The following is a 24321-nucleotide window of genomic DNA, read 5'->3' as shown; positions in this document are numbered from 1 at the left end:
AGAACTTCTTTTACGTAAAATAAACACAGCTTTACTTAGGGTAAGTAAAGGCATATTTTGAGCTTCAGTCAACTAAACTTTGATTTTTTTTTCTTAGTTTGTTCCTTTGTCTGTCCATCATAATGGGATTACGTGTGGCAATGGAAAGGGGGAGAATACAAAATAGAGGTGTGCACAGCAGGCTTCAGGGCTTAGCCCAGGCTAATTGACTATATCCAAATTAAGTATGCCATCACTTGCAGTGTGACAAATGGATTTGACTTATTCAGTATACAAAAATAGAGATCATTAATGCAATCTTCAGTGGCAGGCCTAGTGAAGTGAGCCTCGGAAAACTGCCCCAGATTCTCACCCGGACATTTTCTCTCCTAAAAAGACACCCCAGAAATTTGAGTTCAAACAGCTAAAACTGTTTTGAACTCCAAAGCCCTAGTTCATTTCCTAAACCACCCTAACAGCCTTGCTCTAGCTTTCTTTTTGGAAATGAAAAAACCATGGTTTCAGAGTCTTGGATGTGCCTCTGATTATATTAACACACTATTTAAAATTCTTGCTGAGGCCAAGGGTAATGCATGCTGGTCTTCTTCTCCGGGTGGGAGTCCAATATGAGTTTAACAATTCACCCTGAAAGCATTCCATTGAGCTTGGAAATCAACAGTCTTATTACCTCATCACGGAATTCTCCAGCTTAGTTAATTTAAATATTGTTTCTTAGTTTCTGGGTCAATTAAATTTAAATGATGTATTTTATGCTTCGTGACCAATTAAATTAATAGGTTATTACAAAAAATATTATCATCTTTTTTGATTAAAGAGCTGTGGGTACAGTATATTTTATAAGCAATTTTCATTAGTTCAAAAATGTTCCTTTAGGCTAGATTAAGCAGCCATTCATTGCCAGAGCCTGGAGACCTGATTCGAAGGTGTTCCTCGTATTCACAGTGCGCTATTACTTAGAAGTAAAGCCAATTGAACATACTTAGCAATGGCGTTCTGCCTTTCACCCTTGATGATGATGGAGCTTATGGCTCTCAGAAACAATACACCCGTCAGTTTCCATCAACCAGAGCAATCCATGCAGAAGACAAGAGGCCCCCTCAAAGCCAGAGGAGCATTGTCTTAGGTCCAATTTTTCTTATTGTTCGCACAATCATTGTAAGGTAGACAGGGCTCTGTTCAGCTTTTCTTTTCCCCCTAGCTCTAAGAGGCCATGTGGAAGGAATTTATTGATAACTGTTTTGATTTTTTTCCCCAAAGGTGCAGGATTTTGTTAAGTGGTCAGCATTCATGAGCTTGCCTAGCTCCGCTTCCTGTGAATATTGAGTGACCAAAGCAGTGTACACACTCTTGATAGAGCGTATTTCAGTGAAACAGAAAAATGCTTTCCTAGATCAGAACCCAAAGAGGTTTTTTTATGTTGTTATTTGTTTGTTTTTAACTTGGTCTTGGTAGGGGGACTGATAATGATGGCAATGCAAGGGAGGTAGTAGGGAGTTCAGACAACTGGCGTTGATTATTTTCTTCTATATGAATCGAAAGAATGTTTCCCAAGGCTCTTGGTCACAATGTTGCTGGTTTTCATAGCAAAGTCAGAACCACACTGTTGCTTTTCCATAATATTTTCTTTTTTGTTTTCTTTTCTTTTGAATTTCTACAGGGCTGCAAAGTATGCCAGGGGATTATGTAGCCCGGGGTGGTCCAATGGGTGTGAGTATGGGACAGCCAAGTTATACCCAACCCCAGATGCCCCCCCATCCTGCTCAGCTGCGTCATGGGCCCCCCATGCATACGTACATTCCTGGACACCCTCACCACCCAACAGTGATGATGCATGGAGGACCGCCCCACCCTGGAATGCCAATGTCAGCATCAAGCCCCTCGGTTCTTAATACAGGAGACCCGACAATGAGTGGACAAGTCATGGACATTCATGCTCAGTAGCTTAAGGGAATATGCATTGTCTGCAATGGTGACTGATTTCAAATCATGTTTTTTTCTGCAATGACTGTGGAGTTCCATTCTTGACATCTTCTTTGGACCAAGGAGCATCCCTAATTCTTCATAGGGACTCTTAAAATGCAGGAAAATCAACTGAAGTCAATTTGGGGGACATGCAAAATAACTATATAAGACATTAAAAAAACAAAGAGTGAAATATTGTAAATGCTATTATACTGTTATCCATATTACGTTGTTTCTTATAGATTTTTTAAAAAAAATGTGAAATTTTTCCACACTATGTGTGTTGTTTCCATAGCTCTTCACTTCCTCCAGAAGCCTCCTACATTAAAAAGCCTTACAGTTATCCTGCAAGGGACGGGAAGGTCTGATTTGCAGGATTTTTAGAGCATTAAAATAACTATCAGGCAGAAGAACCTTTCTTCTTGCCTAGGATTTCAGCCATGTGCGCTCTCTCTTTCTCTCTCTTTTCCTCTCTCTCCCTCTCTCTAGCCTGGGGCTTGAATTTGCATGTCTAATTCATTTACTCACCATATTTGAATTGGCCTGAACAGATGTAAATCGGGAAGGATGGGAAAAACGGCAGTCATCAACAATGATTAATCAGCTGTTGCAGGCAGTGTCTTAAGGAGACTGGTAGGAGGAGGCATGGAAACCAAAGGCCGTGTGTTAGGAGCCTAATTGTCACACCAAGCGTCATTGTCCCCATGCGACAACCACCACCACCTTATACATCACTTCCTGTTTTGTGCAGCTCAAAAACATAGACTGAAGATTTATTTTTTAATATGTTGACTTTGTTTCTCGGCAAAGCATTGGTCATGTGTGTATTTTTCCATAGTCCCACCTTGGAGCATTTATGTAGACATTGTAAATAAATTTTGTGCAAAAAGGACTGGAAAAATGAACTGTATTATTGCAATTTTTTTTTGTAAAAGTAGCAGTTTGGTTTGAGTTGGCATGCATACAAGGTTTACTAAGTGGGATAAGCTAATTATACTTTTTGTTGTGGATAAACAAATGCTTGTCAATAGCCTTTTTCTATCAAGAAAACAAGGAGCTAATTATTAATAACAATCACGGCACAATGAGTCTTAGCCTTTTGACGGAATTTGGGTTGTATGAGGACTCCAAGTTCAGCTGTAGTCATTGAGCGCAGTAATGAAACCAGAATCCAGAATAAAAACAAGACTATTTTTGACATTCTGACTTTACTGCTGAAAAGTGTGTTCCCTCCATTTTAAATGATTCCTACAGTAACTATGACAATTAGCTCCCCGAGTCATATGTATTTGAAAATTGTAACCACTGAGTAAATTATTTAACAATAACCACTGGTTTAAGATGAGTTAATGAACTGGCAATATCAACAAAATCAAGGGTTAAAGCCACTAAACTAGCTGTAGTCTCAGATTATAGTCGGCAGTATTATCTACCTACACTCTCGGGGAAATTATGATTGCATGCAGTGGCAGGGCAGAAGCCCACACTCAGCCTTTCACCAAGGATGTAATCTAGGACAAGCATTACATGTTTATTAAGAAATTAACTATATAAAATTGAAGAGACCAGACTTCAAAATCTAATTTTTTATAAATATGCTCTGTGTTCTCATTGGATAAAACTGGTTATTAACCAATTTCCCAGAACAGCTGTACAGAATTTCTGCATGGCAGCCAGCTAAATGGTTCAAAATAACATGTTTAAGCTGCAATAGCTTATAATTTCACTTAAATAAAATCGCTGCTCTAAGAAAGGGCTTCGCCAAGCTAAGGGAAATATACAAATATTTTAATTAAGGCAAATTCATTTTTTAAAAAATAAGCCTTTGGGTTGCTTTGGGAACAAAGGATGGGTCAGAGGCCTTAAACTCCAGTCTGACATTCAGGCCCTGGTCACTTTATAAACCCGCCCACAGCAATCCAGTTTTCTGTTTGGAAAGAGAAAGCAGCTGTGGGCCGGCATCCCTAGGTGACTGTGGCTCACTGCCTCACCTGCTGGAGCAGCGGTGCGCTCTCACCTTTTGTTTATGGGGCCTTGTTTAGGAACGCGCAGACGTGCAGGAGAGAGAGGCCTAACCTACTGCAGGCCGCCCGGTCCCAGCGCTGCCACCCACCTCGCCCCCACCCCAATGAGGGGGACCGTTGAACTTTCCTCTTTTGGCCCTGAGACAGTTCTACGACTGCATTTAAGTAGTCCATATTAGTGAAATCATTTTCTGTGACGGGTGGTTAGTGGCAGTTAACAATCATTTATTTACTTTTAAAATTAATAATAAACTTCATAAACTAACCACCCTTTTTACTCCTGCCTCCCCAGTGCTTGCCCGGTGAGTCAGCCTTTATTCTTCTGCAGGCTCTTGCCTAATGGGGGCGGGGGGGAGGAGCCACGGAGGGGAGGCAGAGGAGAGGAAAGGGGGAAGGTTTTAAGGAGGGAGAAGAGTCAGTGTAAGCAAAGCAGGGGTGGTGGGGGGGATACGGAGATTAAAAAGAATCATGATCATTAATGTCCAGGAATTAGAAAAAAAATAAAACAAGCTTTTGTGTCGTGGGCTCCCCCCTCGGTGTGAGGATTGTGTGAGCCTCACTCCTCAGGTCTCGCTCTCTCTGCCCCCAACACCCTCCCGCTTAAAGCTGTTTTAGCTTTTCCTCTTGTAAATTTCAGAGCCAGCTTTGAGGTTATTGAGGACACTTATCGGAAGGAGGGAAATAATAGAGGTGTGGAGAGTGTTTTTGATGTTTCTTAAAGGACAAAAACAAAACGCCCTCCCCTAAACAGGGCACACAATTGTACAGGCTTTTTATTGGGGGGGGGCAGAGGTGGGGGGGAGGTCCGCTGAATGAATGAGACTGTAGAGGATTTAAGTATTTTTTTTCCAAAAAATTTTAAAAAATGTTACCCGATCATATTTAATCAAATGTAATTATAACACATTCAAAATGAATAATACGCCTTGGCAGTATTTTTATTGTTATTGTTCATTGCACGATGTTCGACTGCTTTAAAGCACAGGAAAGAAGCAAACGCGCTACAAATGGGGAATTACCCTCGTTTAGCATTAAAATTCATTTAGATAAAATTGCCACAAACATTTAAATGGGAAGATTAGTTCCCCCTCACGCCTTATTGCACTCGCTCAATGGTTCCGTTAAGAACATTTTACACGTTGGAAATTCCGTCTTCTCAGACGGCTTGCTGTTTCCTAGTTACACACATTCAAAGCAAAGGCTGCCGCACCGGCAGCCGCAGCAGCGGCAGCAGGGGGAAAAAAGTTTGGCAACTGCTCTGCAATTCATCCGCTGCGCCCCCAGTCTCCCCTCCGCCCTCCCTCCTCAGTCTGCCCTCCCTCTACTACCCCCTCCCCCCCCCCCATTATGCAGTTCGCAGAACAGGGCCTCGAATAACCAAGTTTGGTTGTATAGTATAGACAATATTAAATTAAAAAAAAAAAGGAAGAAGACGGTGGGTTTCTCCTGGCTTCTCCCTCTGCTGTCCAAGGCTGAGGGTTGAGTGCGAGTGTGCGGAGCCGCCCGCCCCCGACCCATAGGGCCGCCAGGCACGCTGCTTTGGCCCGAGACGTTTCCAGGAAATTCGCCACTGCTCTTGCTAGTGCGGTGGTGGAAACGTGTTAAAGGCTCAGTTTGCAAAGTCCGGGCACGGTCCAGTCCCTCCCGGCTCTCTCCCCGCCCCACCCCTTCCCCGCCACTCACCCCCTCCCTCCACACACTCCCGGGTTCTTTCTTTAGAGACGCTGAAAAAGAGGAAAGTCGGCTTCGACTGCCACCTTTTGGGGATTTGGAAAAACGACGCGGTAGGATGCCGGAGGGAGGCGGAGCACGGGGATGGGGGGTAGGGGTGGGTGGGGAGAAAGCCCCTTATGATCCTGCGTCGGAACCGGCGCCCTTAATCTGATGCTTAAATATTTGATGTGGAAAAATTACCCATAAAATTAGTTACTAACAATTTCAAATTGAAATCACTTATCGAATTATAAGCGCATTAAAGCTGTATGGATGGTATTAGGAGTTCCTTGTGAGGCTGTCTCCTCGCAGGCAGCCGGGCCTGCGAGTTTTGCCACGGGGAGAGGTGTCGTCGGTGGAGCCCAGGGGCAGCCCCGGTGGCCGGGGTGCGAGGGTCCTGGCCTGACTGGGAGAGGAAGGAACAGGGTGCCGGAATCTCCCTCCGGGTAGAAGCGCGTCCTAGGCGTCTCCCGGGACAAAGTCCAAACGCTGGGAAAAGGGAAAGCTGCTCCCCTACGCTGGGATTCTGTGTCCTCGGTGACGCTTCCAGCCCCACCTTTGCAGGCAGGGAACCCGAGAAGAGCTGCGAGTGTCCGGGCAGGGCCAGGCTCCCAGCCCGCGATGAAGCCTCCGCGGCCAGCTCACACAGCTCCACCCGCGACTCAGTCGCTCTTGAGTTTCCCCACGCGCGACGTCCAGTCTGGGTCGGGTATGTGGGCGAGTGGGTCTCAGTCGCCATCCCACACTATTGTGGGCCACTCTGGGACTGCAGAAGAGTTCTATGCCCTCCCCACCCCCCACCTGAAAGTCAAAGTCAAGAAGTGATTGACTGTCTCTGGAGACTGGGTGTCCAGGGGTCTGCGCAAAAGCATGTGCAGAGAATGCCTTCTGAGTCACTCGGGGCCCTTCCCTGGGAACCTCTCAGAGCGGTTTGTGTTTGCTTGAATGCATTCTTAGGACTTTGCCAGAGGAAGCTTCGGCTTCGGAATCCCTCGGTGCTACTGGGAGCACGAGAATGAGAGCCTGGGGACTGGAGGACACAAGGGACAGACAGGCAGGGCAGGAGGGTGGCGGTCCAGAGGGTAGTATAGCACCCCTGCGGGCTAGGCAGGAGCTCCTTGGGATTACTTTAAAAGCCCTGCAAACTTCCCCCCTTTTGGATCCCGAAGGCCTTCGGCCCTTGGGAAGGCAGTTAAAACAGGAATTGGTGACGCAAGCTCCCAGTGGGCGGTTTTTTGGTTTTTTTTTTTTTTTGACACTGAGTGGAGAGACGTGGGCTTGGGCTGTGGGGTGCCCATTCTGGTTAGGCATCTTTTCTTCATCTTTTCTGGGCTACCCGGAACCCATTGGCCCTTTGGCGACCCGTAACACCAAGAGGGGGCATGATAGGAGTCCTCTGGTGGGGCCGTCGGGGTGGGGGTGGGGGATGGGAAGAAGAGTTGGGGAGGCTAGGCCCAAGCCCCAACTAATAGGAAGGCGAGGGCTCTCTTTTACACTGAAACAGCCTTCAGGTTCTCTTCCAAGGCAGAGCTGAAAGAAAAACACAATATATTGGGTAAGCCGGTTAGAGGATTTGCCCTAAAAAAAATAAAATAAAATAAAAAATAAAAAAAGGCACCTTCGGGGTTTCTATAGGGAGATGGGAGGTCCTTTTAGGGTCTTGGTTTTAGCTGCCCGTGCAGTTCCTCCGGCGTTGCCCACTCTCTCAGTCCATCTTGAGGAAATCGGACAGTGAAGCCCTGGATTTAGTTTTAAGCTAATTTTCCTTCGATCGGATGTCTAAATCTTACCCCTCACCACCCACAATCACACTCACCTCTACCCTAAAGCATTGTGTTCTTTACGACCAGTGATTTTAATCTCCAGGCAGAAAACTAGTCTCAGGACCTCGCCCACGAGGAGAGCAGAGAATAAAGTCACCTGCTTCATACATCCACGGGTCCTGATCCTCTCCCCGGCATTTTTTTGTGGCTTGTCATTCTGCATGACTCCCTAGTTTCACCTAGAGTGTACCAGGAAGAGGTCAGGAACAAAGTGCATGGTTTTTCTGGGTTAGAGACCTGGCGGAAATGAAGGGATGGCCGACTCTCACGCTCTCAGCCTTTCTGCCTAGGCCTCCCTCACACCTCCACATGTTTCTCGCCCTCCACCCTATAAGTGGAAGGTTCCTCTAATTCACCTGTAGACCCAAGTCTCCAACCCCTTCCAGTGCCCGCAGGTGCGCGCGCGGGTGGTGTGTGGGGCGCTCTGCATTCGCGGCAACCACCTCTAGTTCACGCCTGTCAACCTCACCCACTTTTCTTGACTTGAGTGAGTTTTGATCGCGTAGAGAGATTTCCCCCTTGAAGATTCTCTGGGCATCTCCTGGGGTTTCAAAGAGCCGGATTCCTTCATTTAGGGAGACCTACACTCAGTGATAATTTCATCTCTCTGAAACCTAGTGCTGCAGCAAACACCCTAAGTAGCCTCCTGCTCCCACCGCCGCCGCCGCCCCCTGGCACAGAGCAGTGTCTGGCACCACGGGGAGATGGAGGCCAGCCACTAGCACCGTCCTTTTCCTGGCCGACCCGCGAGGCGCCACTTTGCCCTGAAGACTTAGTTTCCCTTGGACAAAAATGGGGGGTGCGGGGGCGGTAAACAACGTGATGGCTGTGCAAACTCAGATCCTTAGCCTCTCAGCCCACCCAAATACGATTTTGAGACGTGCATTTTCAGGTGTTCTAACGTGTCAACAGCGAGGTTTGTGTGTGTAGTGCCGGTGGTAGAAGGGGAGGAGTCTCCCACTGCTTGCCCCGGTCTTTAATGTCTGAAATAACGAAATGTCTGTGTGGCAGCTGCTGCTAGAGCCAAAACTAACTCTTCGGAAGACGGAAAAGAGTGAAAGGCAAAGAAAGACTGTTCATTTTATTTTTTCCTTTGGTGCCGTTTGGGATGTCATCTGTTTCCTTGGCGACTGTGTTCAGCCCCCGGAGCCCCTGGGCTCCAGGATTGTTAGGGGGGGAAGCATGCTATTTCTGCACCGTCATTTATCACTGTCACCGCATAATGATTCCCCTTGCAGCCCCTTATTGATGTTTGTAATTGCATTATCTCATAAAGGAAGATGATCAATGAAACCAAGCCGTGCATTCTGGGGTCAGAGGAAGCCAAAGTACTGTTTGTCCCCTTTAATACAACAAGTACTCATTATCTTTAGGTCTGCATTCAAAAAATGATCTGCTCTGGGGCTGACCCTGTCGGACACCCCAACACTTTCTAAAACGCGGTTTGTGTAACCTTTTGCTTAAATGCTAAATCAAGTACCTGTCTTGCATCTCAAGGAAACAAATGCTGAAAGAGAATGCGAAAAGCGTCTCTTGTCTCTTGTTTTTCTTCTTCTCCCGTGTTTTGTTTTGTTTTGTTTTTTTCCCCCGGGGGGGAGGGAGAAGCCCTCGATATTCCGAAGACACGTGAGATTTTCCACTGTAACTAGTAAGAAGTGTAATGTAGGAAGGCAACACCATCAAACAGGGACCTAATGAATGAAAAGGATTGGGAGTGAAGGGAAGCGAGGCAGCCCGGAGCTTCTACTACCAAGGTCGGTATTAAAAGTGCAGAATAAAACCACATCCGGTTTAATTAATAAGAGCAATAAACTGAAATATTTCCCCACAATTCTGACCTTGCCTCTGCCTTTAACAGAGTCACCTCTCTTCCCTTTAGGTGAATGACTCGTGTGCCTGTTCGATTCTCAACAATAACCAAATCAGCTGCATCCTCTACTTCTAAAACCACCTATAAACTCTAGCAAATAAAAAGTTCATTTGTCTATGAAGGCAGTAGTTAGTAGAGTAGCAATGCCCCAGCAATACTGAAAGGAGTTCATGTAATCCCATGAAAATCAAGTCATCGCGTTGCACCGGAGTAAATGAAAAAAATACAAAGGAGGAAAGGTCTGAGTGTAATTTCAAACTAAATGCATTATTGGGCTGTCAGAGTGAAAACAGGATTGTTTGGCTGGGGTGGGGAGGGTGGACATCAACTCAGCTCACATTTAACTTAAAGGTTTTAAGAAGGAAATGTGTGCCCTGGATTTGGTTATCCTTGTAATTTGTGGGCAGAAGAAGCACTGAGACAACTCTAACTCATTTAAGGACAGAATTAAACAAAAAGTTTATTTTAAGCATTCCAAGGCTGTATGACCAAAAGGAAAAGCTTCTGTGCTGAAAAGGAGTGTCCTCTATTATGTTAATAAGATCATCAAGAGAGAGAGAGAGAGAGAGAGAGAGAGAGAGAGAGAGAGAGAGAGAGAGAAACAGAAAGAATAAATCTCGGTGTTTTCTTTTTTCACGTGGTAAAATTCTAAATTAAGAAGTTAATGTTCCTTCGAACATGAAAAGCCCAAATGGAAAACTTTCAGCATAGTTAACAGAGAGAATACTTAGATAAAAGTTTGCTTGAATAATCTGACACCTTGACATACAAGCTTCAATTGAATGACCATAAAATAAAGAGATAAGATAGTCCCACATGAAAAGACAACATTAATGATAAAGCTAAAAAAAGTTTTAACTGTGTTGCCCATCAATTATTTCTTCACTTAGAAGGCAGAATCTTTCATAAAATATTATTACTCAGAAATTATCAAAGCACTCTGAATTGGTGTTTTGTGTTATTTAAATATTCTGGCATTTGTCCTCCCTTGAAATGCCCAAGATGAAATGGATATGGAACCACACATTTCTTTAGAATAAATTGTTCAGTGTTAACATAAAATATTAAAAGGGAAATAAACTTTGGACTTTGTCAGTTGAGGGAGATTTTTTTTAGCATAATGCTTTTATTTTCAAAACACACAAGTGAAAGCTCTTGATTTTAAAACAATTGTTCCACGTCTCTTACTGGGTTGAGGATACGGTATTATGTACATTTTCTATTTTTAATATTTAGTGTTATAGCCCACGGTTAAAATAATGAAAAATTAGTCTCGTTTCAGAAATTATTTATTTATGGAGCGAACATGATTAAAACATAAACACGCAAACTGCAGCTGCAACAGAAAAAAACTTGATTTACGGTTATTAAATCTTTGGTGGCCGTGTTAATGTTTCTTTTTCTACCTTCTATTTGCATTTTAATCTATCGAATCTTTACAATTTTGCTGCTTCCTATTTCAGTGATTGATTACACATCTGATAGAAGGGAGAAGACACAAAAAACAAGCCAAGGTTTTTTTTTTCCTTTCTGCGCTTTCTTTTCTTTCCTTCCCCACCCCCTTCCCCGGGTGGATATCGGAAACTTTCTCTCAATGCTAATGTAGACAGAACAAATTAATTCTGCTCTTTTAAATGTCAAGGATATAAATAAAAAAATGTTTTCTGTCCCAAACGTGAATATTTTCCCAGCCGATTTTAGAGTCCTAAAAGATCACCGCAGCAAAACGCAATTAACAAGGACACACACACACACACACACACACACACACACACACACACACACACACGGCAGGGTGGACAGAACCTGAATTAAAGAAAGGTGAGAAGTTCACCATCCTACCATCCTCTCTCTCTCTCTCTCTCTCTCTCTCTCTCTCTCTCTCTCTCTCTCTCTCTCTCTCTCCTCCCTTTGGTTTATTTGTGATCTAAGTCACACAAACAGAAACCTTGCTGTGGGAGGGGGGCTGTGTGAACCTGCTGTCGAGGGACCTACAATGTCGAGACAAAAGGGAAAGCCGCGCAGGTCCGTCGGCTTTCAACCCTCACCCGGCAGGAACTGCCCGGTTGCCCCTATTCTCCAGCACCCTCCTCACAGGCCACCCCAGCTCTGAGGGGCTCTCGCAGTCCTCTTGGCGGGGTGCACGTCAGTTTTGGCGCTGCAGCGTGGGCAAGTGTGGCGGTGTTTTGGGAAGGCGCCCGCGGGTCGTTGGCTGAGCTCCTTGTCCCCGCGGGGTGGCGGGCCCCTGGGGTTCTTCGCAGCTCTGGCTGGGACTGGACAGCGCCTCGCGTCGGGCTGCGGGTGGCGGCTGGGACTGGAGCCGGGAAACCCGCAGGGGTGCCGGGTGAGCTCAGGTGTGAATGCCCCTCCTCCTTCCCGAGTCCCCTCCCGGCCCAAGCCGGGGTACTGGGGTAGGGGTGCCGCGGGTGCCAGGGAAGCGCGGTGAGGCGAGGTCTGACTTCCAAGGACTGTCCGGGCTGTCCATGCGTGGCGCACTGTGCCCGCGTGGAGCGCCAGCAGCGGAAAGTGGGAAGGATGGGATCCCCAATAACGGCCACACAATCACACGCGAGAGCTGCTCTGGGCAGTCTCCCCTCTGCCAGGCTCTGGATGGGCGCCTGCCTGAGAATGTGACGGAGTGGGGGCTCAGACCTGCTCGCTGGGACCTCACTCCGAACTTGAGTGCCATCCTTCCTCCCAGAGCCCCTACGGGTGTGTGGGGGCGCCTTCTTAATGGGACGCACAATGCAGTAAAAATAAGAGAGGGGAAGGAAAAGACATTTGATCTGGACCGGCCGACCCTTTGTCTTGAAGCAGATTAGGCAGCCAGGAATAGGAAAAATAGTAAGTCTTGGACAGGAAAAATTATTGTGTTCACGAAATATAAAAATGATCCGAGAGAGCTTGTACCTCAAGGAGTGAAGATGGATTCTTGTAAAAGGGTGAAAAGACAAGACGGGAAGATTTAAAGGGAAAGAAGCGGCAGATTATTAAGAAAGTAATAGTAAGGTGTCCCACACACTACAGTTTTATTGTTGGGTAGTAACTACCCGACTTATTTATTGCTGGGGCCATATAATAGAGGTAATGACCGCAAACTCAAGATAAATTCTTAGGCGCCCCGCCGGTCAATTCTTTTTTTATTTAGGGTAGAGAGCCTGAAAGGTGAACGTTGTCGCCTCCCCTCCTGGAAGATCCGTCTTGCTTTCTAGCGCATTATAAGCATGACATGCAAATAAATAAACGCCGCCGGCTTTGCGTGGGGAGGCCTGCAGGATTTATTCTAGACGAAAGAGGAACATACACGGAATATGAATTTCCGCAGGAGCTTCGGAGTCATTCCTCCTCGCTTGCTTTCCGCCGCCCTCTGCTCTCGGGTTCCCTCCCTTCCCGTGGGAGCAGAGAGTCCCCAGATAAAAACATTAATATGTCATGTCTCAACTCCTTATTCCTTGACATATATGTCTGGGGAGGAATAGGGGCATTGCAGAATGCAAAATGGGTCCCCAAAGCAGGATGCTTAGACGGATTGAGTTTGACAAAGGGAAGGTGGCTAGTAATTACTATGTACAGCGGAGGGAGGCAATATCAGAAGTATGCGGATATCATTTTGAAATATTTGAAATGGTCCGGAAGTTTGCAGACCCAAATCTGGTGTAGGCCCTCATCAGCTGGATAGCTCTGAGGGAGCCTTCAGACTCCTTGGGACTTGCTCGCCCTCCTTGCTTTCTTTGAAATTGGGGGTCAAACACTCCTGCAGTGAGGTTAGGGAATCAAGGACCACCAAGGTCAGACGGTCGCCGCAGAGCTCAGGTACAGGGGCCGCCTGACTGAAGACTTAGCGGCTGTCCCTTCAGGAGGCATATTTCCAGATGGATTTTTCTCCCACCTGTGCCTGCCACGCATGCATCAGGAGAATCATCATCTTGCCTAGATGAATTTGTAATCCTCCGCTCATATTCTCCCTTTTCCTCATTTTTGGGGACACTAATCAGACCTATAATGTTTCAACCTCACAACAACCACTTACATTCAGAGCCGTCTTTGATCTATGTTCGGCAAGAGGGTGGGGGGGACTACACCTGACAATGAGGTGAGTGGCAGAAAGACTTTAGAGAAAATGGGTGGGGAGGACTCAAGGAGTCCCCAGGAAGGTGTGTTTGCAGCAGGCTCTGCTCCCCTGGGCAAGCTCAGCCTTAGCTGGAGGAGGGAGGGAGAGAGGAAGTTGAGGCCAGCTGCCCTGCTGCTGCAGAGAGGCAAGCAGGCTGCTATCCTAACTTTGTAGGGTGTGTGAGGGATGAATGAAGAGGCAGAAAGCTAGGAGAATCCTCTTTGATAATATTGTTTACAATATTGCTGTCACTCAGACGCAGCTTTATGTTTGAGTCCCCATGATTTCCAAAAGCTCATAAGTCATTGATCTTCAGAGCCTTCGATATTTCTCAGAGTACTTTCTGAGTGAACTGAGAGGCCCTTTATGAAGCAAAATGACACATCTTTTAATCTTTCCAACATTAAAGTATATCCCCCCCAAGTTTCCTTCTCAAAATAACGAAAAATAACAAAAAAGAAATTAAGCTCATTACATGAAAAAGTAACAAGTGTTTTGCTCTCAGCCTGGCCACTTGCCTGCACACTTCAAAGGATGATAAACTAATGGTTTCCAGAGTGTCTAAGTAATTAAGCTATTATTGAGGGAATTGCTGCACTGGCTCTAGTCACACAACTTTCTACCGAGACTGGGCTGAGAACAATATTTGGAGACCCAGATTTAATAATTTAAAAGAAAATAAAAATTATTTTCATTTGCAAAGCCCTGGAAGAAGTAAGCTGATGCAGCTTTTCTGTGTGATACATGGACGCCACTGGGGGAAAGGAGGGGAAAATAGAGATGCAATGGACTCCGAGACTAAAACATCAGAAAGAGAGCGAACCTTCTTAAAAGCGGATTTTTAAAGAATCAGTCAACTTCATTTGTCTAAACGTCAGTGAGGCAAGATATAGATCTATACTTACAGAATTCCAGAAAGGGAAATTAAAACCCTAAAGAATTTTATTCTTTATAGGACAACTTTTGGTATCTGGGTAACAAGAAAATGAATGCCAAAAAATGTTAAGAGCTTGGGTTTTGCAATGTAAAATGGATTATTTGATCATAGATTATGATAAAGAGAATGTTTAAAAACTTTTTGAAACGTGTTTTTGTAGATATGTGTGTGTGTGTGTGTCTCACCTCATGCTTGTCATTTTAAAAGTAATTAGATTTTTCTCTAACTAGGAATGAAACAAATTTTATTTAAAAATTAGGACTTTAAAAAAAAGCAGTGAATTACTTTATAAAGTTGAGCAAAATGTACAACACTTTAGCAGACATTTATAATACATGTAATAATTTCCTGTTTTACTTTTGGTTTTGTGTTTTTGTCTTGCTGTATGGCTCTGCCTGGTCTGGAACTTTCAGTGTAGGCCAGGATGGCTTGGAACTTAAGGTAATCCTCCTGCCTCTGCCTCCCGAATGCAGAGATTCATTACCACACCTAGCACTATTTAGTATTTTACTATTCTCATGTAATTTTCTGTAATGCTGCACTAGGTCCACTTTTGACATAGAAAAAAACATTCATTTTCACGTGAATAATTTCTAAAATAATGAAATTTTCATGTTGGTAGGGAAATTACATCAAAGAATAATAAGATGTAAATGTGAGAACTCTAAGTAAGTACCCATAAGATATTATTTGCAGTAAAAAAAAATCCAGAAAAAATAAAATGTGTGTTGGTTCAATATTCACACTGCTTGAGTAGACTCTAACAAACATAAAGGATTTCCAATCCTCTTATCATAGCAACAAGCAAACAAAAATGAAGAAAACAAACAAATAACAAAGAAAAGAAAAGAAAACAAAACAACTTTTCAGATAAGTTTTCTCTGAAGTTGCCGTCTGGAATTTGGTGGAATATACATATAAAATGCTCTGTATGACCCCAAGTCTCCACTGTTTCGTGGACTTTACATAAATCCTCACAATTTAGATCTCTCATATTTCAGAATATCTGATTCAAGGTTTGCTCTAATAATTCCATGTGTTCTAATAGACTAACAGTACATTATTGGGAAGAAATGTAAAAGCATGACAGTCGGTGGTAATGCCATCCCAATTGACTACCACCTTGCAGTAACTGACCTTCTCAACACTAGACACCCTGGGATTCACTTGTGGACACTTGGCTATTTCTACTGGCTTCATTAAAGAAGGACAATGGTGACTTTGTCGCAATTGGCACCTGCCGTATTTCACAGGCCACAAGGGCCATACCTTGCCAAGTCAGCAGCGACAGTGATTCACACCAGCCCAGGAAGTCAACTCCAGGCAAACTTGTAATACGAATGTGCTTTTATGATTAAGAAAAATGAATTACTCTTGCACATCCTGCCATAATCTTCAGAGGACAATTAGCATTATGTTTTCTGATTTCCTTGTGGTCAAAATATTGCTGTATTAAAGGGCGCAATGGTTGTTTGATGTTGTAATAGGATGGTTGAGGGTTTCACAATATGCTAATTTGAAATGGTCGCACTACCACAGTACACTTGGGAAAGTGGTTGTCTTGCCACACCTGTGGATTAGTTAAAAAGGGGCCCCTTTCAGAAGGTTAGCTTAGTGACGGGATCTTCAGGCACTCCGGCCAGTAATTCTGACTCAACAGATAGTCCGAAACTCATCTTCTATGGCTCTGTTTCCCAATCTTTAAAATAAATTTGTGTGTTTTTAGTTTGGGAATTATTTTGCCCTGAAAATGGTAAATTGTTTTATATTGTACTGAGTTATATTGTTCCGGTTCACAGTGTGGTTTAAGATGTTTTTTCCAGAGGAATCTGGACTCGGAAGGGACTGTTACATTGCTAGCCAAGGTCTAAGGGACTCTGAGAATTTGAAAACATTCTTTTGATTTTACCTGCTTAGTTAACAGAGGCAAGAGACAATGTCTTAATGTTCCAAGGACTTTGCTCAGAATACTTAATGCAATTATTGCCTGTCATGCTGTAGTGAAATAGCCGGAGACTTTACCAATGGCTGGGTGGTGTGGTTCAGGAGACTGAAGAAGCGACATGCGGAACCATAAAGAGAAAGAAACATACACTTCTGGCCTTGTTAACACCTCTGGAACTTGAAAGGCTAATGCTTAATGCTCTTTTCAATTTTGGGTTATTCTACTTGGGCTCCTGTCCTAAATCCTTACAAGTTTTTAGCACACAGCATGAAATTTCCTAAATGACTGAAAAATTCTATGTTTTAAAACCCTGAGAATCCAGTGTGTACACTAAGCAACGGGTAGGACATTGGAGATGTTGAGATTACCGGGGTATTGTTCCCGTCCTGAGAGCTCTCATTGGCTGGAGCTGATAAGGAACCACAGCACCAATGTATAACAGTATAGGTCATGGACACACAGAGGTTAACTCAACAATAAGGAGGAAGGGAGCCACTAAATGCCTTTGCGGGGGCCGAGATGATAGTTTTAGATTAGAGTTCAACTGCTGAGCAGAAACCCTCCTGCATTTATTCAAGGTTAGGAATTTAGCGCATGGAACTAGACACACAGAGGCCAACCAGATGTTAGCATGCCAGCTCAAAAGTGAACAATAGCAGGAAGCCCTTGTCACACCTAGACTGGACAGACAGTGCAGGGTTAGCAGATTCCAGCAGCTAGATTCACTGGAGAGATGGAAGGAAAAGAGAAATGAGTCCTCTTCTGGAGTGTTTGCAATGCGGAGCAGAATGCAGAGGATTAAGGCAGAATGTTGGAGGCAAATAGTTCCAGAATCAGCATGGCTTGCTGGTCGACATCACCAGCAGCCTCTAGATCCCGTGTTTCTAATTGCAAAGCTTCCCCGTTAATTTCTGAATGTGGTGATCTGCAAATGTTGAAGGAGACGTGTGTGTCAAGCTTACAATTATGAGTTTTCAAAGAAGTCAAAAGCCAAGCAGTAGGTACAGGACATTGTAGGACATAAACTGAAAATTGTTACACTAAGGGCATGAAATAGCTTAGTGGTTTTTCTAAAATCTCGACCAGTTAGCACTGTTAACTCTCATAGCCCAGATTTTAGGTGTTAATACCATATGTCTACATATATATATTTATATATGTATGCATCTATACATACACATATATATATACACACACACACATATATACACACAAATATATATATATATATATATACACACACAAATATATGCAATGCTGACCACAAACAAATGGCATTTCTACAAAAATGTGTAGTCAGTATACTGAACTGCTTTCAGGTAATTTATTTATATATACTGGAATTTTATTCATCCATAAAACAAGTGAGGACAGCCATCTAGTCATTTTCACGAACAAACTAGAATTGCTCAGTAACCCTAAGGAGACTTTGTGGATACTTTGGTGTTCAGAAGCCTAGAGCAGCTCTTTTGTTTATACCTAGGTAATAGGGATTGCTCAGCGTCACTGGGAATAGGTCTGTCCATGACCTCAGAGGCCTCGGGTTTGTAAGTGATACCTTGAAGGGAGGGGAAATAAAAGTGGGGGAGTTCAGAGAGCAGTAAAAAAAAGTGCTGCTGTGATAACGGTGGAGAGGGGTGATAGAAATGATGTCTAGAAAGCTATTTAAAAGATGGGTACAAGTATAGGCAGGAAACATAAAGATTAGAGTCACAATATCATTTCTTACTTGGGATATTGGGGGGACTGTGATCTTATTTTCTGGGACAGTAACTTCAGAAGGTCAGAGAGAGGATCAACTAGTTTTGGGTTGTTATTTGAACGTTGGATTATCAAATTGTAGATGGTATTCGGATGCTGAAAATCTGGTTCTGTATTTAGTGAAAAGGTTTTGGCTAGGGATAACAATTTAGAAGCAACCATTTTAATAGCTAAGATCATTTGTGGTCCTTTTCAAGACGGAAGGAAAAGTGAACAGTAGGCTTTCCAAAAAAGCCATCAAGGACATATGGATACGGTTATGGACGTGGATGTGTCGTCATGTTGGGTGACAATTTTTAGGAAATGGGAACAGATGAATAATTACTGAGGCTTATGGAATAGATGACGAATCAAAGAAACTACCCTAGTCTAGCTTGGTGACCCAGTGAGCTGATAGGGGTCACTTACAGGAACGTGGATGAGGGAGCACTTACAGGAACGTGGATGAGGGAGTACTTACGGGAATGTGGATGAGGGAGCACTTACAGGAACGTGGATAAGGGAGCACTTACAGGAATGTGATGAGTCAAAGACTGCTTATCATCAAAAAGCCTCTCCCAACTCACCCTTTGGGGAAGCTGAGTCACTGGCACTCTCCCCAGTCCTTGCAGGCAGCTTCTCCTGAGAGCCTCCTTCACCAATCTTGTTCACTGCTTGTATGTATTTGGGATAGGTCTCAGAAGTCTTATGAGTCTTGTGCCTTTCTGAGTTTCCTGAGTCTTTTACGTCTTCTTAGCTTCTACGTGTTGTGAAGCTTCCTTTTTCTTTTCGGAGGGAATGTTCCTATTCAGAGAAAATAGATTTATAACAGACCAACATTTCCTCCCGCTCTTACCACCTTTTTTTCCTCTACTGTGATATTTCCTAAGCCTTGGAAGGTGGATAATATTAAATGTCTGATTATTTTATTCCATTGATTCCTGAACATTAAGACACTACGCCACAACAACAATGGCTTCTTCTCAGCAGCTTGATCAATTATGAGTCTTCACATTAACCAATACCTACTGTGAAAATATTTCCATTCACGACTGATGTTAATAGTAGTAAACTATGTGTGCAAACACAGATGTTTAGAGAGTAGTTTGAAAGGTAAATCATATCAGTTTGGCAAAAAAAAAATAGCAGTTGCTTTCTCACTGGGCTCTGTGACCTTCTCTCCTGTAGGCTCTTGCCCTTGCTTCAGTACCAAACATAAGTTCTCATAAGTGAATCAGGTCTTAAAAGTAATTAGAAAGAACTGGTTGCATCCATATCAGTTATGCCACTATAGCACTCGCAGGCAATTTTGCCTGACATGCTGGTAACATAATGTGCAGGGTTCATATCCATGCAGGCCTCCCCCCACCAACAGTCTCTCCCAGCAGTCTAGAATACCTGCTTGTTTCACAAATGCAAGCAGCATAGGAGGAGCTTGCAACTTATTTCTGGTATGATTTCTTTATGTTCGGCAGCCAACATGTGTGTAGTTCTGACATGCAATCATTAGTAGTAGCAATAGCATGTACTGTGAATGGAGCCTCAGAGATCCCTCTGGGCAACAACTCAGCTGGGTATCAGATCACTGGTACTAAGGTCTTACCCAATAACCCGGAGGTGCATTTTATTATTCATGTAAGGTGTTTTTACGCAAACTCTTTAATTGCTGTTTTGTTGTTGCCATTTTAATACTTTCCTATTTTTTTCACACTGTATTAGATTTTGCTTTTAAGTAACTCCTGTGCTTTGCTCTTCTTCCTGTTTGATTCTACAGTACTTTAACCTAATGAGCTTCACTGACATGTCCAAGATCTCCCTATTCTGTTGCATAAATAACGCATTTCACCAAAAAAACTCAGCAAAGTCTCCCGAAGTCCCGGGGATTCGAGGCCCTCACTGTATTGACTTCTTAACTCCTCTGGGAACACAGCCCTACCTAGCCTGGTAAACTGAGCATCAAGCACCACCTGTCACATGCACAATTCTCTCAGTAATGCCTGACCTTTCTCTGTAGTCTTCCAGTCCCTAATATTTAATAGGGACTCAGTTTGTGATAACCAAACGTTCCCAATGGGTCCTCTGAGCTTGTTCATCAAGTATTTATTTCCCTGTTTTATTAGATATTCAGCCTTTGTGTCAGGGGGGATGAGTAGTCAAACTACTCAGGTTCTCTGTTTCCACAGTGCTCAGACCGACTCCATCCACTGCACCATCCCGCAGCCTCACGAGCGGGATGGCGAAGGACTCTTTTCACTGGTTATTGAAAAGTTTAAATGTATTCTCTAACTAGAGCAGTTCAGATGCTGAATTTTCCCAGAAAATCATAACTTTAAAAACGAGCCACGATTAAGGTCCCTGTCTACATTCTTACCTTTCCACAGCTTTCTCCTTTGCATGTATGGGTCAGATGCACGGGTGTCTCATGTCACCTCTGTCTTGCTCTTCTACCCGTCACTGGCTAGTTCTTCCCATAGATCCACACTTTTGGATTCTAGTTAGGGGTTGTAAACACGGATCTATTCTGAACTTTCTCCCCCTTATGTCTTGCCATCTGTAAGAACTAGCAAGTAATATTCCCCCTCATCACTGTCTTTTTCCGTTTCTGCTAAATGCATAGGATAGTATCCACACATTGGTTTGTTTGTTTCTCCCTACTGCAATTACTCCTTTACTGGGGACGTCTTTTCAAAGTCGACACCTGAGCACAAGTTTATATCCCATCACCCACAGCCAAGGCCACACGGCCTGCTTAGGAGCTCATTCCATAAGTGCCACTTTCAGGCATTGCAATATATAAATTTATCAGTCAACTGGTGGGTGTCTTTATACTCATGTGACAGATCTCAATCATCACAGAGACATGGCATTGTATAGCATGTAGAGGAAGGGGGCATCCAGCAATTCTTCTAAAGGATCCTCCACATTCATAAGCCTTGGCTGCATACCTTATCCCTTCATAGAATACATGCAATGGTCACTACCACCCCACACAACATGGAGGAAGGCAGCCTTATAAGGATTGTCTCACAGATGTTCCACCCATACATATAGAACCTCAATCTCACGTCTTATCATCCATTCTAGGAGCCATGCAACTGATTCTACTCAACTCCAATTCAAAAAGTTTCTATCTGAACACAAATTTTAGTGCTTAGCTATTCCTAAGGAGGTGTGAACAAATGTCTGTTCATCCCAGCTAATATGCCAACAACAGACCCCCAAAATAATTCTCTCTAAATCTAGCTTCATGAATGAAGTTTATTATATCACTTACATTACGTGAAAAAATTAAAAACTCTATCACCAGAGAGCCCGTTCCAGCATGGGCAATGACGTAGGTACTAGCTAGATGATTCACTACTTAAAGCGGCTTGCTGACAACCTGAGAAAAAGACAAATATGTTCCAACTTGAGGAAGGACAGATCCAGTAATGAGAAGATCCCTTCAGGTGGGTGAAGGATCGGTCTGTCAACAGTGGGAGAACTTAGCCTCCAGAAGTGAAGGTGTTTGATGTCCAGATGGGTGGTTAGTGATGGGCTATGAGGATAGTCCACCATGAAGCTGTCATCTTATTTCTTTTTTGTTGAGAATTTCAGGCCATGCATTTGTGTAACAGAAGGAATATAGGATCACACTCACCCTTCTCCCAGTTCCTCCCAGATCCAGTTCCCTCTTCCCTACCTACTCAACTCATTGTCTTCTGTGGTTTTTTTTTTAACCCATAAAGTTCAATCTGTGCTGCTCCCACTGGAGCATGGTTACCTACCAAGTACCACGGCTCTAAAGAAGACTGATTTTCTTGCTCTCAGCAGGAACTAATCGGCAGTAAAGGAAAATAATAAAATAGGAAGGATTGAATGGGACAGTGAACTAAAGAGCAGGGTAGCGGAAGGACTACAGGGAGGGATAATGTACACATACCCAAAGAGAGTTTAATGTACGTATACACAAAGATAGAGTTTAAATGGAGCTATCCTAGACACCACAAGTTAATAAATAAAAATCTCGATGCCAGGAATGGGTTATCTCTTTTGGAGTTTGTAACATGAGGGCCGGCTTGTTGGGGTATCAGTTCCGCCCGGTACCCCACAACTGGCAAATCCCAAAGAGAAATCACACACAGGACTCCATAAGATTATAAACTGATTGGCCCATTAGCTCAGGTTTCTTGTTAACTCTTATAACTTATATTAACCCATTATTCTCATCTATGTTAGCCATATGGCTTGGTACCTTTTTCAGCTGGGCAAGTTACATGCTGCCTCTTCGGTGGTCTGCGCAGGAGTGGCTGAGGGAGCTTCTGCTTCCAGAAGACTCCCAGTCTCTTTGCTCCATCCCTACTTCCTGTCTGGCTTTCCCACCTATACTGCCTGCCTGGCCAATCAGCGTTTTATTAAAATATGATTGACAGAATACAGATAATTCTCCCGCACCAGGAGTTGTTGGTTAGGGAGATCACAGAGACCCCCCCCATACATTTTAGGTTATTGATAGGAAACCTACCTTTGCCATTCTGTACCAAGTGACTGTAATAATGAACCCAATGATTCATCCTTGCATTCATAGATAAGCACATGTCTAGCCTCTCACCAGAAAAGCTTCTTTTTGCAATGGATGGTGATTAACACCAAAACTCACAAGTGGGCAAGGCGCAGAGATGAGAAATTGTGGAGTGCTCATCCCTAAATGGCACATCACTATCACATCCGCTCCTCTTGAAGTTCAGGGATCATTGCAGGTGAGCGGGGCGGGGGCAGGAAGAGAGGTTGTAATTCATATTGCATGACTCTAAGAATACAGTGTCATGCAGACACTACAGGGCGCTACAGTATGAACTCACAGTTGTGAAAGCATGCAAAATCCTGCACAAGTTTAAGTCAGATAAAGTCCTAGCATAAGGAGATGGAGCATGAAGTCCCAACCCTAGCTATTGGCATCTTTTTTTGGACACAGAGTGGGAATGTCGTGTGACGATTAGCTGAGGGACCAGAAGCGCGGTGACTACAATGCAAAGCTGTTATCTGACACGGAAACTCGGCCACAGCTGGAGAGTCACCCCCAGCTTTTTGTGCATGTTGTATGACTTTGGTCAAGAGTTGCTTAAGCGTTTTGAGGGTTTCCTCCCAGAAAAATGTGTGTTGACTTATACAGATGTATGTCTGGAGTTTGTTTCCCAGCTTCACGTGTGCAGTCTCAGTTCCTGTTACAGGGATAGAAAAGGAAGGGAAAATTCAGCATCAATGATGCGGGACAAAGACCTTGTCATTCGCCGGAGCACAGTGACACTGCTTCTTGGTGTTTGCACAGCTTTGCTAACAGACGGCAGAGTTACAAGACTGTAGCGTATTTTAAGGCGCCTTGAAACTTAAACAAACCCATAGTACCCCTTCTTTCTGATGGAGTAGTAAAGAGAACAGCAGTGTCTCCGGACATGATGCAGGGTGCACTTGAGCATCCTCTGGACCTGCATGTTCATAACCATAGGAGTGATTTGCTTATGTCATTAATTAAATGATATACTTTTCTGCCCAGTAGCAGTTTCACTTGTTGTTGGTTGAATAAACAAATGAAAAAGTAAATATGTGGCTCTTTTGCTAGTTAGAGGGCAAATAGGTAGTGAACTCTGAAAAGCACATTGAACTAAGTGCTGGAGTTATGTCTTTTTCCTTCCTTCTCAACAAATACAGTCAAATAGCTTCCATGTATGTTAAGTTCTCTTCTCTCATTTCTTTCTCTGTAACTAGGGCAGCAGAGCGTCACCTCTAAGTTTATAAAGCGGAACAGAAAATAGCAGCAAAAGGGAACTCAAACCAAGGAGTTTGCTGAAGCTCTTACATTTATCTTTGGTTGAGGAGAGCAATGCAATTGATGGGTTTAGCTCAGAGCTTGCAATGCACTGGCTAAGGCTTCAGGCAATGAGAATGCTATGGACTGAGTTGTGTCCCCTCAGAGTTAAATTCCTGCCCCAACACCTCACAGTGTAACTGTAGTAACTCTACAGAGGTAGTGACAGTTAAATGGGTATGGTTGGGTAGTGATAATGACTTATCTTTAGAAGAAGAGGAAATCCGGGTGAGGACACTGGGAAGGTAGACATCTACAAGCCAAAGAGAGGGTCCCAGCAAACAACAACAACAACCAATAACATCAAAAACCTGGAAATACTTTGATTTTAGGAGTTCAGCATCCAAAATT

The 24321-nt window shown here is 43.8% G+C and overlaps 1 protein-coding gene and 1 long non-coding RNA gene across 7 annotated transcripts in view; both read left to right on the top strand.

Annotated features, from left to right (window-relative positions):
• The window catches only part of Meis1 (Meis homeobox 1), a 140631-nt gene extending 137471 nt beyond the window's left edge, over nt 1-3160 (top strand). For 3 of the 5 annotated variants that reach the window (XM_085692242.2, XM_085692239.2, XM_048435481.3), the window contains one exon: nt 1658-3160. In XM_085692242.2, coding sequence (XP_085548368.2) covers nt 1658-1941 — 284 coding nt within the window. In that variant the 3' untranslated portion in view covers nt 1942-3160. The remainder of the gene's footprint in view (nt 1-1657) is intronic. The other 2 variants (XM_085692241.2, XM_048435482.3) reach the window with 1 other exon arrangement.
• Nucleotides 3161-5352: 2192 nt separating this feature from the next.
• Nucleotides 5353-24321, top strand: part of LOC146893935 (uncharacterized) — a 36114-nt gene continuing 17145 nt past the window's right edge. The window contains exon 1 of one of the 2 annotated variants that reach the window (XR_015002813.2): nt 5353-5770. This is a non-coding gene — a long non-coding RNA (uncharacterized LOC146893935). Of the gene's footprint in view, nt 5771-11142; nt 11214-24321 lie in introns of those variants that run through there. The other variant, XR_015002812.2, reaches the window with a different exon arrangement.

This window comes from Myodes glareolus, chromosome 8 (assembly GCF_982192425.1).
Source record: "Myodes glareolus chromosome 8, mMyoGla1.1, whole genome shotgun sequence".
In the NCBI taxonomy this organism is placed as follows: Eukaryota; Metazoa; Chordata; class Mammalia; order Rodentia; family Cricetidae; genus Myodes; species Myodes glareolus.
Note: the sequence above shows the minus strand (reverse complement) of the source record. Positions and strands in the feature narration are given on the sequence as shown.